The sequence below is a fragment of the Neopsephotus bourkii genome, unplaced genomic scaffold, assembly GCF_033783945.1.
Source record: "Neopsephotus bourkii isolate Nb327-2 ecotype Australia unplaced genomic scaffold, CSIRO-AGI_Nbou_v1 NB_107, whole genome shotgun sequence".
Classification (NCBI taxonomy): Eukaryota; Metazoa; Chordata; class Aves; order Psittaciformes; family Psittacidae; genus Neopsephotus; species Neopsephotus bourkii.
This window is the reverse complement of record NW_026900624.1, coordinates 11,266,728-11,287,146: the sequence shown is the minus strand read 5'-3', so window position 1 is coordinate 11,287,146 and position 20,419 is coordinate 11,266,728. Positions and strand designations below refer to the sequence as shown.

Here is a 20,419-nt window from a genome sequence, read left to right as displayed (position 1 = left end):
TCTCAATGCACTGGGGTTCTGAGCCATTTCCTACTCACCGGGGTAACAGAGCCTTTCCCATGAGAACCACTGGCTACAAACGGGAATGCCTGATAAATTTAACACAGGAACCATACTATGATCCTATGGTTTGATGGAGGATGGGGAGCACGGAAGCCAGTGCTAAACTTCTCCCAGTAATCCAGGTCCCACTCAGCCATAACCTTCCCCTGTACCGAGGACATAAGTCAGTTACCCATGTCCTGAGGTCCCCATTGCATCCCCAGCCTTCTCTCAGGCTGATCCCATTGCTCTCCCCTAAGAAAACATTTAGACTCTATGTGCACCTTGTTAATTTTGAGACCTGTTTTGGTTGACTGGAGGGGTGGTTTTCACCACACTGAAATGCAGCGCGAGATGGCTTTTGATCAGACACAGTGCACTTTCCTTTTTGAAGGTCTCTTGATTCATTCTGATACAGACTTGGGAAGTCCTCCTCTTTCAGCCTGCCAGCCACAATATAGCATGATTGTAGAGCTGTCAGTTAAATAAGCTGATGGAGGCCAGACCCATACTAACTCTATCTAGATCAAACTGACCTGAAACAGGAGCTGGTAGCAAGAACTGTAGTGAATTTATATATAAATGCCCCATCCCTGGCAGTGCTCAAGGCCAGGTTGGATGGGGCTTGGTGCAACCTGCTCTAGTGGGAGGTGTCCCTGCCCATGGCAGGGGTTTGAACTGGGTGAGCTTTAAGGCCCCTTCCAACCCAAACCATCCTGTGATTCCATAAAATCCTGTAGGTAAGATGCACAGCAAGACCTGCAGAACAAAGTGGCACCTCTTCTATTTTATAGGACAGCCATGGGTCATGGCTTCCTTGAACTTAAACCTGCTGCATCTAGAACTTCTGAAGTTAGTTTCCTGAAGAGAAACTTTGCTGTGCACCAAATTCAGAGTAAAATTGTTTCATCCGATTATTAATAGAGCAAGAAGTACTCATCATAGAGGTATTTTCCCCCTGGAAAACTTTTGGTTGAAACCACATCTTTTGCTTTATTAAGAGCTATTAAAGGATAGGAGCTCATGATTCAGAGTCCAGATTTAGAGTTTGGGCACTGAAGAGTCCCTGAGTCAGTTATACTGGTGAAAACCTACCCAATGTATTACCAAATTTAAGTTGTGTAAAATGCAGCACTCCCTCCCTCCCTGCCTGCAAGAATATCTGTTCATCTCCTGTCTCCATCCTGGCCAAGCATGGTCTTGTTGAGGTCCTGGCAGTGAAACTCACTGAAGCTCAAGCCGTGCATGCCACAACCTCACATGCTGACCCCAGCAGCGCTCTGGCAGCATGCAGAGAAGAAAGCAGGTCCAGACACTCTGCCTCAACAAGCCAGATCTCAAGCATACCACCAACACCATTCTATTTTTTCCCTCAGCTATTCCAGCTAAAGAAATGTGGGGGTTAAAGAAATGCAGACATAGGAGGAAAATGTACTGAAAAACAAAAACACTACAAAATTTGCACGTCTGAAGTTGCCTGACCTGGTGAAGTTTCAGCTACCCACAAGTGGCTTGTGTGTATGTGTGTGTGTGTGTGTGTGTGTGTTTAGGCAGCCAAATTTGTGTGTGAGCCTATCCCAATCACCTACTACATACATAATCCTGATCTCCTTTCAGGTACTCACTCCCCATCACCCACTGTGATTTGCAGAAAGCTTCACAAGGGTTTCATGGTAGGAAAAGGCAGGACCTGCATCAAACACACCAGGTTCCTATACCTATATACCCGTAATTCTGCCATGTCCACTGCTAAGCGAGGGGTAGCACAGCAGTGGAAGAACCAGGACAAACCTGCCATTGTCAGTGGAGACTCTGGTTAAACGTATGCGATGAAGAGACCTTGGGATCTACCTGTGTGAGAAAAGTGCACTGGGAGATTAAGAACTACTTTCTATGCAATTACATCAGCTCCAAATTGGACATCTCAAGGCCTGTAAAGAACAAGCCACATGGATCTACTCACAGAATCGCAGAATCATAGAATACTCAGTGTTGGAAAGGACCTTAAAATTGTCTAGTTCCGATCCCCCTATACAAGAAACAAATGACAAAAAAAATCTATATAGAGAGAAATCCATAGAATCATAGAATGGTTAGGGTTGGAAAGGACCTTAAGATCATCTAGTTCCAACCACCCTGCCATGGGCAGGGACACTTTGCACTAGTAGCTCAAGTGCAGAGTTTAAACTTGACAGTGCCTAAGAGTGAAATTCTCTTTTCATTCCAGATCTCTACAGGCAAAAGAACAAGCAGAAAGGGATAATTTGATTTATGATCCTCTCCATTTTTTAGCACTGAATCTTCTAAGTAAATAGTGACAGTGGAGTGACTTTTGCTTAGCAAAACCAAAACTTGGTAATTTGGAGAAAGGAACCAAAAGTTACAGGATCAAAGGATAAAATCTGCCTGGTGCATAATATCAAAGAAGGAATCTCTTCCACATGACCAGAGTTCTGGGGACTTGGAGCCTGGTCAGATGAGCCCATAAAGAATCTCAGGCTGGCACCTTGGAAGGAAACAAGATCAAACCCTAACAGTAAAAATTTATAAAGCAATGAAAATGATCTGAGCATTAACAGTTTTCAACTGGCCCTTGTTTTCACTTTCCAGACTCCTTTCTGAAGAACAAGGAGAGTTACATTAAACCCCATCAGGCTTGGACAGGCTGATGTGGTTATAATTGACATGCCTTCTCCACAAGCTCTGGCTGCTCGCAGCTCCCACACAGGGCAGCCATATGTATCCAGGTTCCCAGAGAAGATGGGACAGATATTCAGGTGGCCTGAAGGGCTTGCTCTGGATGCGCCAGCCATTTAAATCTGAGGCATGACTGACCTCTAATACAACAGGTGCAGATCAAGGTGTGCCCTTCACTGCCCATCTCCATAGCCTAGCTATCAGCCTCTTACCTGGATGGGACTAAAACACAGCATACCCTCAAGGCAGAAAAGCTTCACCTCTTAATGTGGCTTCATGACACAGCTAAGGAGTGCATGGCTTTCAATCTTATCACTAATGAGTTGCTACCTTGATGATGACTTGCTCCATGGGGTGTCTAACACTGAGGAACCTGCACTCATGGCAGCTCCCAAGTCACACAAGACCATTAGGGGATGCAGCCTGCCATGTGCTTCATCATCATAAGATGGCATGGCATGGCACAGCACACCTCTGAGGCCAAGGAGTGGTGGTGGAAGAGTACTTCTTGTTTTGCGTGAGAATCTGAGGAAATAAATGACATAAAAAGCTGACAGCCCAGAAGGACAAATAAATCAAAGGGATGATCCATTTTAAAGGGGAGACACTAAAAGTAGCACTAAGCAAGTCCCAAACTAAGCCCTGCTTAGTTTCCAATCAGCTCAAGAAATAAGAACAAATGGCCACACCGTCACGTGCTGGGTGCCCTTAATGCTACCTGGTTTTGAAGGGTTAGAGGTAGTGGTGCTAGTAGAGCAGCAGGGTCCTCCACCCCAACCAGCTCCACTTCCCAGGGCACAGCCTCAGACAACTATCTGCTCCACAGGAACAGAATCAGCTCTCATAGACCCTTCTACACAATTACCATATTCCACCTAAAAATGTGCCCAGAGCAATCAGAAAGAGCATTAATTTCCACACAGATGAAAACACAAGTTACAAAACCTACAGACCACTGGGAATATTTTCAGTGATACATCAGGAAGAAGTAAATTAGGAGTAGGAGACCAGAGATGGAAGTTCACAAGACCTGTGGGTGAACATGGCTGGTTCATGCATTAAAACTAAGGACTATGATGATTTTCTCTAGCACTGTTGAAGAGCTAAATGCTATTCCTGTTAATGCATATGAACACAGATACTGGAAATCCAAATAAAACAAAGACAAGTCAGAACCAACCCTATGGATGGGCTGACCAGGCTCATCCCTCGGTCCCCACAGGGTTTTCAGCACATCCTGATATTCAAGTAACTGATCTTCCTCATGAATAAAAAATCGTCCATCAGCTACACAGCAGAGGGATTCACTGAGCACTTTGCTGAAATTTGGGTGAAATCTCAACAAGCTAACATACCAGTTGGAGATAAAACAGATCCAGATCCTGCAGCAGAACCACAGGGAAGATGCATTTTCTTCCAAAGAGAGGGTAGCCCTTACAGACTCAGCTCTTTCTGTCACAGTACTGATTTCACTAGTGCAGAAACACATTTATGTGTCTTACAGTGGTGATGCTTGGGCACGAAATCACCTCTCTGGAAGAGGCTCTCATTAAGGGAACACAAGGTCTTTGGAGGGACTGAGCTCAGACTGCCACAGGACCAGCAATAGCAGGTGGATCCCTGAAGTTGGACAAAGGATGCTGAATAAGACTGGTTGGGAGAGGCAGAAGAAATTATGTCTGTATGGAAAAGACTGCAATAAAGAAGCACAAGCCTTTAACCAGGTAGCTGAAAAAAAACCTGAGATCAGGAAGGCCCTCGGGCATAAGGGCTTTTAAAACAATAGTAAACTGTAATCGACCAATTCTTCCATGGTATGTAGTAGCTGGCCAAAGACAAGGGTCAGTATGAACCTATCAGGTGATGGGACCAAACACTTGTAAAAGGACAAGCATAAGGTTGAGTAGGGGGTTCACAACCTAATAAATGCCCTCAGGAGAGCGGCCTGCAATGGGAGAGATGCAGTAAAGGGCAAAAAAGGAAAGCAGAAGCTCCAAAAGAAATAAAACCCCAGCTACTAAGCAACTGATAGATTAAATTGGAAGGTACAAGATTAGAAACAACAAAGCTCTCTGCCAGCTCTGACAAAAGAACCCCAAATTTGTGGCTAAAAGTATTCAAGTGAGGACCTAGCATCACCAATGAAGATGCAGTTATTTAATTGAGCAGAGAGCTCATCCAAAGATCATTTTCTGTATTTGCATTACCACTCTCCATATCTTTATATAGAACCTTTTACTAAAATCACTACAAAGGGCAAGGAACTGAGCTGTGTAGGAGAAGACAGCATGGAAAACGAGATTTTTCTTCCTTCTTTTATAGCACCACACTTCTAGAATGTCAGTATCCTGAAAAGCTTAGTTTAATCTTTATGTAAAGTGACCTCTGCCGTCTTTAAAAGGTTCCCACGTAACAACACTATAGTTAGCCAGCAAGAAAGTCCTCCTGGCCATCTGTCTAAAGCTTGCACTTCTCTGTTTCAATACCCACCAGTGACCCAGACTTGAACTACCAGATTCCTCCAGTGAAGCATGTTTAAAAGGTGAGTTAGCAACGTGCCCTGAAGAACAGGATGGCTCCAAAAGATGAAGCTCACACAAAATCAAGGCAAGAACATCTAAATAGGTAGAGAAAACTAAAAAATATGAGGTCTTCATCTGACTTACTGAAAATCCTACAAAGCCTGTTTGGAGCAGACCAAGTCATTCGCTAAAAACTATATTAGGAATTAATCAGAATACAAAGCCCAGAAGACACATGTTGGTGACAGCTATAAGGTACCGTTCCATGACAGTAAAATATAAGGAAGTTGGCAATGACTTAATGGGTGGACATTGTTTAGACAGAACAATAAACATGTGTTTGGGGTATTCTCACTGAGCTTTATATAACCCATTGCCAGACTCTTTCTTACCCACAACCCCATAAGCTGCTTTTCTTTCTCCCTTCTTCTGAGCTGTGGGAGGTTACAGAAGCCACCGAACCTGTCCTGCTGTGATCTGATCTAATCTTGCCAGTACTGCTTGGATTCCACAGAAACAAAAGGAAGACTTTAAAAACATGACTCCAGGGAGCGTGTCAGAGTAGGGGAGCCGTGCTTTAGGACAAGCTGTTCGGAAGCATGGTACCTTGGCATTTTCCAGCATCTGCCTCAAGCATTGACCTTTTAGAATTGTGGCCCCTTCCAAAATGACCACTCAAAATAGCCCATCTAGGCTGAAGACCATAGAGTCACAGAATGGTTTAGGTTGGAAGGGACCTTAAAGCTCATCAGTTCCAACCCCCTGCCACAGGCAGGGACACCTTCCACTAGACCAGGCTGCTCCAAGCCCTGTCCAACCTGGCCTTGAACACTGCCAGGGATGCAGCAGCCACAGCTTCTGTGGGCAACCTGTGCCAGTGCCTCACCACCCTCACAGGGAAGAATTTCCAAAACCTTAGCCTCATTTTCCATATTTCCATCTTGTTAATTACCAAGGCTGTCTACAGAAATACCAAGCTGTACTTCTACATCAAGAACATAGATATCAAGCTCGTAGATACAGGTAGGCTTTAGATCACCCTCCAATAAAACCCACGATAAACAACTGGCCCATCTCAGTGAGAGAACCTCAAACTGTTTGCTAGGTCCCAGAGGCTGGCAGCTGCTTTACCACTTGGACACCAGCAGCAGGAAAGCATGCCATTGAAATCTACCCTCTAAACTTTGAAGCAAACACCATTGACTTTTCCAAGCCTGAACTCAATGACCACACAGAGCAGCATGTTGTCCAAAGCCTGAAGAACAAACAGCAAAGGCTGGGCACAGGTTAGCAACAAAACCAAGATATTTAACTGCAATATGGCAGGCAGAGATCTACTGAAGCCAGCACCCTGTTTCCTTGGGTTTGCCAAGTGCCAGGCAGCTCATATTAAGTCCTCCCAACTGCCCAAAGGAAAGGAAGGGACAGACCTTCATGAAGGCTGACTGAACTAGTGTACAGATTGCAGTTATCCTAGCAAGCTATAGAAACAGCCCTAGCATCAGTTTCCAGATTAAGCCCAGCTCCACTAGGTCTGGGCACACAGATAAGAGAGGGAAGGACACTCCTGTGTTCCCTAGCTACACGAAGACTGTGGCTGCTTGACGTGGCCAAGCTTGAAGGGACCCAACCCTGACACGGGGTCAGGTACCTTCCACTTTCTACCTCAGTATCTCTCCCTGTTTACCAAGTGGGTTCTGCCGTTTACCTTCGCTGTCTCTATGACTTGATTTATGTCATGAGTACAACTCTCAAAAATCTGTCCATGCAGTGAACAGGCAAAAACCACACCAAGAGTTTGCTAAATGCAGCCAAACAGAGCAAACACCAGCACTGCACACCTTACAACTGCAACTGGACCTGCCCAACACGTTTTGTGTTACTTCCTCATTTTAAATGCCTCCGAAAAATTCCGGAAGGATGATCAGCACATCTGGGGCTCACATCTGAGCACAGCCTGACTCAGTTCTTCAATCTCATTGCTGAGCTGTCATATCCACTACAAATGTACCTTAAAAAGAGCTGTTGGACAGAGGAAGGTATATACAATGGGTGGGAGAAGACAGTTCAACAAGCCTAGACTTGAATCCTAACCAAAATGACCCAGAAGAGGACCAAACCATCACATAAACAGCAGCTGCACAACTGCTCCAACAGCCTGTATATACACTAACGCTGCACAGGTGCTACAGGAACTGAAGCACAAATTAAGAGAGGGCTTAAAAGTGACCTTTGTAGAGCCATTACCATGAGCACACTGAGACAATGGAGGGACATACCCATCAACTAGACTGCTGCACGGTGTCCAAGCTCCTGCTCTCTCTTGATGGGGACCAGCAGCTTCAGGATTGTCCAGGTACCGAAAACATTCACTCAGGGAAGTTGATCTCACCACAGGCTGTAAGGGAGGCCACCTTTCTAATCAGCATGGCCCTCAGCTGATGACTGTTTCTAAACTTATCAGAGATGGGGAAAAGCCCATCTCTACCAGAATGAATCATATCATAGAATCACAGAATGGTTTGGGTTGGAAGGGACCTTTTAAAGACCATCTAGTCCAACCCCCTGCCACAGGCAGGGACACCTTCCACTAGACAAGGGTGCTCGAAGCCTCATCCAACCTGGCCTTGAACACTTCCAGGGATGGGACAGCCACATCATATGGAATGGTATGGGAACACTCTTCTTCCCTGCCACTTACCTTACACGCACAGCATGTGTGAGTGCAAAACTTACCACTGCCTAAAAGAAAATACCACCTTCCCTTCGCAACAGGCAAACCACATCACATATTGACTCAGCTGTTCTTACAACGTTTTCTCCATTCCTTCTGTGTGCACAGCCAACTTATCACCACCTTCTGTAAAATCAGTTTATCATCATCTGCACTTGGAGTGCAGTTTTTCTCACGGAGCTCAGTGCAGGCAGACATCAACACCTTCTACCACAACCCCAGCAACCTGAAAGCTAATGCTGATACCTGACAATAAATGAAACACATCTGCAGTGACCAGAATGGTATCCCCATGCAGGGATGGGGAACACAGATGCCTGCTGGAAACTCTCAGTAGCAAACATACTCACAGATTCATCACTCTTCATCAGAGACTGTAGTGAGAGGACAAGGGGTAATGGGCTCAAACTTACACAAGGGAAATTTAGATCAGACATTAGGCAGAAGTTCTTCCTGTGAGAATGGTGAGGCGCTGGCACAGGTTGCCCAGAGAAGCTGTGGCTGCCCCATCCCTGGCACTGTTCAAGGCCACATTGGACGGGGCTTGGAGCAACCTGGTCCAGTGGAAGGTGTCCCTGCCCATGGCAGGGGGTCGGAACTGGATGAGCTTTAAGGTCCCTTTCCCTTTGGTCCCGAACCAGTCTGTGACCCTATGATTTACTAGCATTAAGCTAACCAGTGACCCAAAAGTGATATTATCCTAACAACAAAAATGTATGAACCACTTCATGAGTGATTTATATTTCCCAGACCTCACAGCATTTGTACTACTGATTTTATTAACACTCGAAAACCTCTCCCAACTTTTCCACAGGGATTTACCATACTCTCAAAAGTCTGCAGTGAAGTCACAGAGTCCTTTTCATCTATGGCAAACCAGTTAACAACACTTTTCAGTGTCCTGCCGAACGTCAGGGAGAATTAAAGCTGGGGAGCAGCTAATTTGAAGCCTTTCATCCAGACAATTTAAAACTGAGAAGATCCAAACCACCCATTTTGGTTTTACTAGCTGCATGGGGCAGCATTTAGGTTCCAATCCGTGCCTGCCATTCCCAAACTGTGCCAGCTGCCATTTGGAAAGAGAGCAAAAAGGCAGTGCTCAAGTCCTCAGTGTCTTGCTTTTGCATCAGCAAAGCCCGACTCAGTTTTACTAAAGCAAAACACAGACTACTCTATCTCCTCATATAAATTAAAGGTACCAAAGAATATTAATAAAGTACATTCTGTGCTAAGACTTTGTCTGATTTATTTTTAAATCATATTTCTTTCAGAAGCAATTAAAAACTCTAACTGACATGAAACAGGTCTTCTTGCTATTTATGACAATGGCAAAGGTCTGCCCACAGTCAGGGATCAAAAAATGAGGGTGGGGATGAGAGGCAAGAAGAAAAAGAAAACAAAGGAACTGGGTAAATAGGGCTCATTTCTCCTACCTTCTGCTGGCTGTTAATAAAGGTAAAGATTTTCACAGTTCTCCTGACCCTTTCAACCTCTCTCTTCATTGATCCAAGCACCAAGTAATCATCTCAGGCTTATGGCATCACACAGCCTTCTACCAGCAAATAGTAATGACACAACAGGGTCAAGAATAGAAACCGAGGAGGAGGAACACATGGGGAGCAGTCAGCTAGGATTGAAGAAGTAGTTACAGAAAGTCATTATAAAATCCCTGATTTAGGTTCTCTATGTAGTAAAGCTCATAACAGGACACGTGAAAAAGTGTCCCATGCAACAGCATTGTTTCCTGAATTCACTCCTACAACAGCAACATGTAAGAGACGCTCTAGACCTTTACTTTGCAAATCATCTGACAAAACACCTGAGAAGAATGCTGGTACCCAACTCCTAATACAAGCAGTCAAAATGCTCCTGGGGCCTTCCAGCAGTGGAGTTGTCAGACTTGAAATCAAGCATCCTCCACCCTGCTGTGAAGTCAGGGCAGTAGCAAGCCCGGGGGAAGTTGGGCTTAAAGAGCCAAGAATACCTTATCTCAAAGGATAAGGTGGAGCTTTACTTTTCCCCTCTTGCAAAATTGGTTATTAAGTAATCTGTTTATGTCACACATACCAGCACTACTCACATTGGCATTACAGCAAGACATCGTTACCTTCAAGGAAAGGAACATGCAGTGCTCAAAATGAATGGGAATGGATTTCTTGCACAGGAGGTTCAGCTTAGGGCAGTGCCTCTTCCTATGTCTCCCAAGAAAACCTACATTTTCCTGCTTGCACTCCTTCCACACTCCAAACCATACCCTGGCAGATCCCTTGTATCATCAGCAAGTCACATTTCTGGGTACTTAAGTTCAACATCAATGATGGCCAGTGGCAGGGGGCTGGAACTAAGATGATCTTTCAGGTCCCTTCCAACACAAAGCATTCTGTGATTTTATAAGTAACATGCACTGAATTAATCAGCTGAGCCCTCCCAAGGACATACCTTTGTCAGGTATGTATGGTTTCCACTAATATTACATTTACTCAGCAATGGCATGAATGATAACTGCCCCATGCTGAAAATGTCCCAGCATCCTACTGACCAGAAATGCCTGGTTTTCCCCCTCTTCAAAAAGCAACATCTTTCCTTAGTAGAGAGAGGGAAAATAAAATTATCTCCCCTTTCTGCTCAGTTTCTCGTTTTCCTACAAACTTACTGAAATTAAGAGTAGCTTTAAAGAGCCCTCCTGAGAAATTTGATCAATATTGACTTTTAGGTGCAAAAACTTATTGTAAGAGGAATGGAAAGAGGGGTCGAGAGAGACTCCTCTTGTCTGCTGTTTCCTCCTGAAAGTAGGCTAAAAATAAAAACTATCAGAAAAATAAAATACATCTGGAGGTAACAGTTCCACTCACTGTTACCTTCTTCTACTCAAAGCCTTTTAGAAAAGCAATTTATAACTATGACAGGAAAGTAGCTGAAGAAATGGAGAGCACTTAGCTCCGCTAACACCTTCAGGTCTCTCTAGACAAACTCTGTTCGACTTGAACCCTCTCCACTTGCAGTGCAGAAATCTAGCAGAGAGACTTAAAAGCATCTGCACCGAGTGTCAGCCAAAGGTCTTCTACCCAGTATTTCATTTAGCCCCTTCACTGGATCTTTTTAACCTTTCCGTTAGACCTTAAACTGAAAGAGAGTAGATTCAGATTGGGTAAGAAGTTGTTCCCTGTGAGGGTGCTGAGGCCCTGGCACAGGGTGCCCAGAGAAGCTGTGCCTGCCCCATCCCTGGCAGTGTTCAAGGCCAGGCTGGACAGGGCTTGGAGCAACCTGGTCTAAGTGGAAGGCATCCCTGCATGTGGCAGGGGGTTGGACTAGATGGTCTTTAAAAGATCCCTTCAAGCCCAAACCATTCTGTAAGTCTATAATTCACTCTACACAGGCAGACTATGACTGTACATGGGGTGCATGTGTGCACATTAGGTACACACATACATTAATTAAGTGTACTTACATACAGGGTACGTATCTGTGCAGAAAGGTAGATGTAGCTGAGGCATGCCTCAAATTCTGGAACCATTAGGTTGGAAATTTGCCCCTCTAAGGCAAATGAGATCTATTCAAAGTGCCTTTAATGATTACTTGGCACTGTGGTAATGTCCCATATTTGCCAGGTATGCTATGAATTCTGTCCTAGTCCAGAGGAGTGGAGTGGCTGAGCAGCAACTCACCATACATGCACCATGCATTCATGGTGACCCTGATAGATGCTACAGCATAAACCCTAGCCCCACCACAGCCAGCAGCACCTTTTGGGATGTAGCCAGGTTACTCGCAGAAGCCTGATGAGAATCAAGGCACTGCCTTCAGCACACGCGAGGGAATTAGCTGGTTACACAGCTCCCAGTCTCTCTGAAGGCACAGACAAGCAGCTACAGTTCTGAGAGGCTGCTGTATGTAACTAGAAATACTTGCTTCACCTCCTCTTCTCCTTCTCCTGCACTGCAGCTGGTCTGTTAGCCCAACTACATCAAATGAGGATATCTACATCAGAACATGGAGATAAACACACCACATTTACAAATGTGAATTTAAGTATTAACCACAACCTTTTTCAGGCACCTGCAGACAGATCAATGGACACTCCCACACTACTCCTCACAAACCAGTTGTGTCATATTCCAGGAGTTTCACTCAGGGGCAATACACACCCCAGCAGCATGTGGCTATGTTTAAGGCAGTAAAATGGGAGAAATACTCTTCCTCTTTCCCATCTCAAGTGTCTCTGCTGTGCCAAAGTGTCAATTATTCTATGAGCAAAAGGCTAATACAAACCCCCTGTCATTCTGACCCTGCAGACAGCAAATGGCCTAATTAAACCCAACACAAAGATTTACAGCCACTGAGCACAGATTACTCAATAGAATAATCTGTGCACCTCCAAGAGAGGAAGAAAACTCAGGCCTTTTGATGGAAAGGACTGGTTTCATTTGCTGGATGTACTCTAATTCATCGTTTCAGAGAAAATTTTCTTTCATACTTCTTGATCCTTCACTGTCCATTGCCAGTGACAATGACATAGTTGTAACCCTACAGCTTTCAAAACATTTTAAACCAAAAAGCCACAGGCATTTGTTAATAAATAAAGAAATTAAAACAAAATAATAGACTTAAGGGAATGCTAGCACTGGCCTCCTTTCCCTTCTAGGCACCCACCATCCTTTCCTCCTTCTCCCCCATGAGTTTATCAAGCACACAGTCAACTGATTCACAGAAACCAAGAAAAAGAGAATCTGCTGGAAATAATTCATTCCCATCATCTTAATTATTTCCCACAAACAACCTTAAATTTCTTGAAACTGCTTCCACCTTTGGGATGTCACAACATTTTTAGTTGGAGAGAAAATAAAGCACTTTCAAAGGATTTCCTAAAAAGCGAGGAAACTGTGCTCTGTTAAAAAGTTCCTTTTCAAAGCAAAAAAACTTCTCTTTATGCATCGTAAGCTAAAAGCATCACCCAGGCAAACATCCGCTTGCTGCCTTATGCCCACCCCGACACTCTGTACAAATTCAGCTGTTTTTTTCAGTTCACATCTCCCTTTGTGACATCTGCCACTGTATTCCAGCACTTCCAGGTGATCTGCAATACTATAAAAACTATTTTCATAGAGGAAAGAAACACAAACAGCTCTGATATTTCACAGCCACTGTGGAAGGCACTGCAAAAGGAGCTCTCTGGGGAGTGGAAACGTGTGCCAGCAACCAACAATGACATGCACTCCTCAGCTGAAAAAGAGGATTTCTTTAACAAAATCCTCTTCTTTAACAGGTCAGTTTTACCCCAATAAAACTTACTGATGTTTCAATTTTAAGATTAATTACTCGACAGAACAAAGGCACCCTTCTTACCTGCTATCCAACCATGCCCATCTTATATGCAAAACTGTAAGTGGTCCAAGGTCTCTTACCTTCCACTTCTTCTTCATCACATACATGTTTAAGGAAGGAAGCCCCTCTATCCAGTACTGCCTCGTCCTCCATCCTGTAGTAATAGAAAAGAAAAAAGGAATGCTCAGACTTCTCCTGGAGCGAGCTGTTTGAACCAGCCCAGGTCCTGGGCAGGTTAACTTGCAAGCTGTTGTTCATGTTCCTGTGGGCACTGCTGTTCTTCCAGAGCCTGCGGTTCCTTCATAGAGCTCCTTTCAGATGCCGTTTGGTTTAAGCTGGCCTCACGTAGCTCGAATTCTAACCTTGAGAGGACATCAGTGGTGACAGGTGGGAAAAGGTAATCCTGGCTACAAATCTCTGCGGTTTTTCCTGCTTCTTGTTTCTTTTTCTTTTTTTTTCCTCTCTCCTTTTTCCTTTTTTTTTTTTCCCTAAAAATAATGTAGACACACAGGCAACTCTGGGGCTGTCTATGCAATAGCCAAGAGTCTGTGGGATTCCAGTTTCTCTGTTAAGCTCTTCTAGAAGACCACGACAGCAGAACCCCGCTCACAAGCGAGCACACACACTGCACAGACACACACGCATTCGAATGGCTCCAGCCAGCCTCTTAATACCAGCAAAGCACACTTGTGTGCTGGGAGGCGAGCTCTGTGTCACATGCTGGCCTTACAGAAATCTGACATACGAGGATTATCCAGAGACTGAGCGATAGCAAGTCAGACCATCACAGCAGTCATTTCTGTGTGTCACCCGTTCATTCATTCACTCAGGGACGGGTGTTAGCAGCTGTCTCCTTCCCCCTCCACCTCTTATCTGCTTCTCTGTATAGCAGAGACTCCTAATTCTACACCATAAAAGTCCTCCTGGGACACTGCCCAGAACTCCTGATGCTGTATTTCACACACAGAATAAGACCCTGCAAGCTTTCCAAGGTTCAGTTCCAAATTAAGTTTTGACAAGCAAATAAAAAGATGATAAAATAACAAAGGAAAAAATGTAGCTATATTAAATAATCTCCTTAGAGGCTAAGCACACATTTGCTGCTCATTGCTGGACAGTCACTGTGGAAGCTTTCCATCTTAATACACGGGAGACCAAGCCGGTAACCTCGTTTCCTATCAATGGCAAGAAACAGGCATATATGGATAATGATAAAAAATGAAGACATTTTCCTTATATTCGCTAGATGGAATAGGGACAAACTCAGTACAGAAAGCCTTCAAAACTTCTTCACATCTCTACTGCTTCCACTTATTAGCACAGAACCCCAGACTAGTTTGGGTTGAAGGGGATCTTAAAGCTCATTTAGTTCCAACCCCTTCCCATGGGCAGGGACACATTCCAGCAGACCAGGTTGCTTCAAGCCTGGTCCAACCTGGCCTGCAGTATCTCCTACATGCAGTAGCAGCAATAGAGTTTTTTAAGTGCACATTCAAATTCAGGAGAGTACAAAATCTGAACAGGTGAATACCAAGAAATTAGAATGTCTCAGGTTATCTACCATGTGCGTCAACACAGACCTGAACAACAACAAACAATGAAAATCAGCCACAAAATAAAGTACCCAGGCCTTGGTTTTCTGAAAGCAGCAGCAGAGCAGGCATTCTCATCTTTGCCAAATCTTCCTCCACCACAAACACCTTTACTAACACACTATTGAACACATTCTCAGCTTTTAGTCTGCAGTTCAGGTCCTGTGAAGGAGTCTGAAACATGTCACAGATAAAGAACAAAGTGAAGTAGGCCAGATTCAAAGCCACTAACTAAGCATATGGAAAGACCTATTTTTCACTTGGATCACTGGATGTCAGCAAATAATACAGCACCATACCCCAAAACAAAGACAAGCATCACCTCCTAAGTTTAGTTCCAATTCAGACACTCGAAAGAAGGCCACCTCCCCTTCCCACAGGCTGTTTCTGACTGCATTATCTGCCAGAGACCCAGAATACAGAGGATTTGAAGAACAAATTTCCCTGGCTTAAGGAAGGTACCATTTCACATGCAGCTGCTGCTCTGTGCGAAGGTTAGGATGTGCTTCTTGCCAAGAGAACACACAAAGCCAGCACCCAGGCATGCACATGGAATCCTTTACCGAAAGCGTCGATTTTCATTAAATTATTCAAGACTACACATCTTTCCTAACGCAACAGAAGGGAACTTATTTCATGGATGCTTTTGCCTTTTTGAAATGGTTGTGAAGGCACACCCCAATTTTTATTTATCTTATTTCCTCCCCACAACAGCACAGTAGCTACTTGCTATAAACACAACTGAAAAAATCTGGAACAGATGGGGCTGGATTTCCAGACCAAACACAAACCACACGTGCTTTATTACTCCGTAAAGTCTGTTCTAACAGCCTCACACACAACGTGCCCTGGCGTTTGCCTCCATTCCCTGAGCGCATCCCCCATCGGTTTCCAAGGTCAGTTTCTCCATGTCATGTCAGGCAGCATCAGTCCAAGTTTGCAGCAACTGAGAAGCAAGTATTATGGCAAGGGGGAGAGAGAAAAGAGGTGAAAGGGAGCAATTTCCACTGCCTGCAAGGACTGCCAAAAATTCACCAGGTGTCATGCACCTGGTGTAATGGCTGCTCAAACTGGCCATCACAGCAGCACCCACTTGCTGCTGAGCAATGAATGGCACCTTTCTTCCCTTGCACCAGTCCGTCCCATTTAACAGGTTGGAAAGGTGATTAAGCCACACTGCAAGCCTGATGCTTTTCCCCTGAAACAGTCGCAGAGCGGATCCGTAGGAGCTGGGGGGTTTAAAGGGCCAGGAATAGAGCCTGGATCGCCCTGGCACGGCACTTGTTTCTAATCCGCAGGAGTTCAGGGATTAGACTCCCAAGCGCCACCTCCCTTGACTTGGGCTTTTCTGCCCATCTTAGATTACTGCAGGATTTCTTCAGGCTAAAATATAGCTAGAAAACATCCTTTATCATGTGAAACAAGAAAATCTCCACTTAGGTCTTGAGGGGAAAACTGGCAGAGTCCCTTCAGTGAAGCGCTGCCGCAGAAAAAGGTATTTTCACCATACCATGGAGAAGACACTGGACAGAAGAAAGGGGGGAGAGGGAGAGGGAGATTTTTTTAGGGTCTCTGAACAGAAACGTGCCCTTGTTTAAGCCTGGTTTATCAGCTCCTTTTAAGTAAGGTAAAAAGCCATTCGGACACTTTCTATCTAGATCCAAATCCTCACTGTTGCTATTGCAAGGCTCTGGAAACAAACCTGAAAATTAATAAAATAACAGTGATACTGGGATCCTATTTTCCCTGCCTGTATCAGAATGAATCATGTCATCTGACAGAATATACTCAAGTGAAAAAACATGAGCTGCTTCAGTAATTGGCTTGAGTAATTGATACATCATTAGATTGGTACCAGACATTTTTCTGGGAATGATATGATATGATATGATATGATATGATATGATATGATGTGTCAATAGGATTTTAAGAAGTGTCTCACAGGTGAGGACAGGAGAGGGAAACAGGTCCTTGGCATAAATAAGGGCTGATGTGGCAATGTGAGCTGCTGCACCGAGATATCACTCACACCGGCAAAAGGTGTCATGTAGCTGGGGAGCCAGAAACAAGGGTTACTACTTGCTGATAAGCTTTTACAATTCTTCCCATTTAAACGGCTTTTGAAATCAGGAAGAAAGACCAGCAAACTCTGGACTGAACAAAGGGAACAAAGAACAGAGCCAGTGCTGTAACTGGATCAGACAGTATAATGCAGAGCGCATGCGCAAACTACATTTGAAGAGTAATCATAGAATCACAGACTGCTTTGGGTTGGAAGGGACCTTAAAGCTCACCCAGTTCCAGCCCCCTGCCACAGGCAGGGACACCTTCCACTAGACCAGATTGCTCCAAGCTCTGCCCAACCTGGCCTTGAACACCGCCAGGGATGGGGCAGCTGCAGCTTCTCTGGGCAACCTGTGCCAGGGCCTCAACACCCTCAGAGGTAAGAACTTCCTAAGATCTCATCTAAATCTCCCCTCTGCCACTTTAAAGCCATTCCCCCTTGTCCTGCCCCTACCTGCCCTTGTCAAAAGCCCCTCTTAGGATTTCTTGTCAGCCCCTGTAAGCACTGGAAGCTCCTCTAAGGTTTCCCCTGATCCTTCTCTTCTCCAGGCTGAACAAATGCAAGTGAAGTGCCAAAGCACCCTTTTTTCTGACGATGCAGGACACATAGGAAAAGGACAGAACATACACAACGCTAAAGGAGCATGGACCATTCATCTGTTTTCAGTTGTGCTTTTCCTTTTTGCAGCACCAACTCCTACCTTTTATTGCCGAGGAACTGCCAGCACGTGTTGGATCACAACGTGTACAACACGGCTGCTGGTTAATAGCACATGCTGTACTGAAACAAGGAGGAGGCAAAAAGTAAGAAAGCTTTGCAAGTTTATCATGTTATGACCAAATTACAAGCAATTGCACATTCTGGACTACTCGTCTTTTCAAAGCGCATGTGAAAACTCAAAGGTTTGCTGCTGCTTGCTCATATCTCTCAGGGATGACAGCAACACAAGTGTTACATTATTGAAGCACGCTTGGTAAAGGGGCTTTGGATAAAGGACATAGCAAACACAGGGTAAGTGTGCTTTCTGTGGGCAGCCCTATGTCTTTACACTGCTGCCTGAATCATTGGATTCAAATATTTCCCCTGTCAACTGACACTCTGGTTTTGTCAGCAAGTTAGGAAGGTCATGGGGAAACCCAAACCCAAAGCTATTGGGTGCCTGGGATCAATCAGACAGCAACAAGCAGAATACAAACCTGGATATAGTTATTTGCATGAAATATCTCAGGTTACATGGATTTCACTCTGGAAAAGGTACCTTGACGGTTCAGTGATACTGTGCCACTCTATTCAGATTACGAAAATGTCTTAATTAGACATTTTTGAAAACTGGGCGTATGGACTTCTATTGGTTTGGGTTTTAATAAATTCCAATTAGATCATCTCATTGTTACATGACATGTTTCACTTTACAGAGGGGTTCTCAGAGATCGAAATTAGGTCCCATTAAAGGGTCTAAATACGAGTCTCAGTTCTTGACTAAATCTTGTTTTCAAAACTCTTACTGACTGGAATGTCAAGAGCTCAAAGGGTTTATCTCAACTCATAGGTGAAGCCTATGAGAGCACCTTCCTGAAACCAAGCTAAGAATTATATGAATTTATTTTGACAACACAAGTTGTATCATTTGGGTTTCAATTTAAATATCTGAGAACTTCAGGAGGGCACTTCAATTTGGATACCAAAAATCCAATTCAATATGGATCCAAAAATGAAAAAACTATCAGGAAAAATAATTAGGAGTGAAGTAAACTGAAGCTTTCATCTGCAAAAACAACCAAGTAACATTATCAAAACACAGGGAAATCCGAGGGGGATATTGGCACTGGACCCTACAGAAGGTGTAGCAGTTAAAGCCATTGTTTTATTGTGTTTAGATTGCTTACCATAAAATGACACAACTCTATAAAACCTGATAAACTCAGCTGCCTGTTTGCTTTCATTTCCTCCTCTTAAAGGAGACCATGGAGCTGTAACTGGAGACATACCAGCAAGGAGAAGTCCACATTTCCTTCAAGCTTAGTTTGGAAATCACAGCATCTTGGTTCCAGACCTCTCTGCATTAGGATGAGGTGAACATCTACCACTCAGCACTAGGTTCCTGCCATCTTCCCTATTCATCTGCTATAGCGACTGTAGCTAGAGCCAGGAAAGGGTACAGAAAGGAATTCAAGATTGCATTTACATAGGAGCTTTATGAGATGAGCCAATCAACAGGAAGAAGTGATTTTGGGCTGCAAATACTATTAATGTATCTGTTTGAAACTAACATAAACCAGACATTTCTGCAGCTTCATCTTCTGCAAAGCATGAAATATAAATCACAAATAAGTTTTCTCTAGAGGCAGAACGGTGACAGGTTTTAAACCCACAAGTAGATTTTTCCTAAAAACTATCATTTCAGGATAGCCTGGGGATCTGAGTTGGGGTTTTTATGACATTTATTTCTGTGACAATCTCATGTCCTGCAATATTTTTGTTAGTTTTATGCCTCACAGGCAACTTCTTATTTGACCAAGTTTTACCCACCCAGTTGGGTATCACTACGTATTTTTTCAGTTTCGGCTACTAATGGAAAAAAGAAGATTTTGGCATGAAAAAGTTCCTGAAATCCCCAACCTGCTTCAAAACATTTGCTTGGAAAAAAAAAAAACAAACCACACCAAACCATGAAAAACCATGAGCAAATTCTCAGGAATGTTTCAACATGGGGGGAGAGCACAATCCAGGGTGGACTAAAGAAGAGAGCTAAGGTGAAAACATGACCCCAAGCCATAAAGTGTTTGCCCCACTCAAAATTAGTGCCCAACAGATCTATAATTCAGTGCATGACCTAAGGCTCAGTAAGCCGTAGATAAAACCTCTCCAAAGGGCTGACTTCCGAGAGCAATTTCATGTGCTCTTCAACTAAACCCATGTCTATGTAAAAACAATCTTGTTTTATGAAGTAGCTGCTTGTTCAAGCCTCGTGTGAGAGCTCTTCTTGAGAAACCAGTGCCTAAGTGGACTGTGTCATAAGACCAGGTATCACAGACTCACAACTGCAATATTACAAGCATGGATTTTGCATCAGCTCAGCACACGACTTTCAAAAGGGTACAAGACTTTACAAGTCAGTAGCAGACAGGATCTGTAAAGAAATCCTCTCTCTGTTATATTTATATATACATACACACACACATAAATACATATATACACAAACATGCAGCTATATAAACCTAGACAAAGAAATAGTCTAGAAATAGTTCTGGTATCCTCAACATAAAAAGGACATGGATCTGTTGGAACAAGTCCAGAGGAGGGTCATGAGGATGATCAGGGGACTGGAGCACCTCCCATACGAACACAGGCTGAGAAAGTTGGGGCTGTTCAGCCTGGAGAAGAGAAGGCTGCATGAAGACCTCATAGCAGCCTTCCAGTATCTGAAGGGGGCCTATAGGGATGC

General features: G+C 44.1%; 1 protein-coding gene across 4 annotated transcripts in view; it reads right to left on the bottom strand.

Moving 5' to 3' along the window:
* SLC4A4 (solute carrier family 4 member 4) overlaps positions 1-20,419 on the bottom strand; it is a 192,452-nt gene that overhangs the window by 128,736 nt on the left and 43,297 nt on the right. For all 4 annotated transcript variants that reach the window (XM_061360450.1, XM_061360454.1, XM_061360463.1 and 1 more), the window contains one exon: positions 13,398-13,471. In XM_061360450.1, the coding sequence (XP_061216434.1) occupies positions 13,398-13,471 (74 nt within the window). Of the gene's footprint in view, positions 1-13,397; positions 13,472-20,419 lie in introns of those variants that run through there.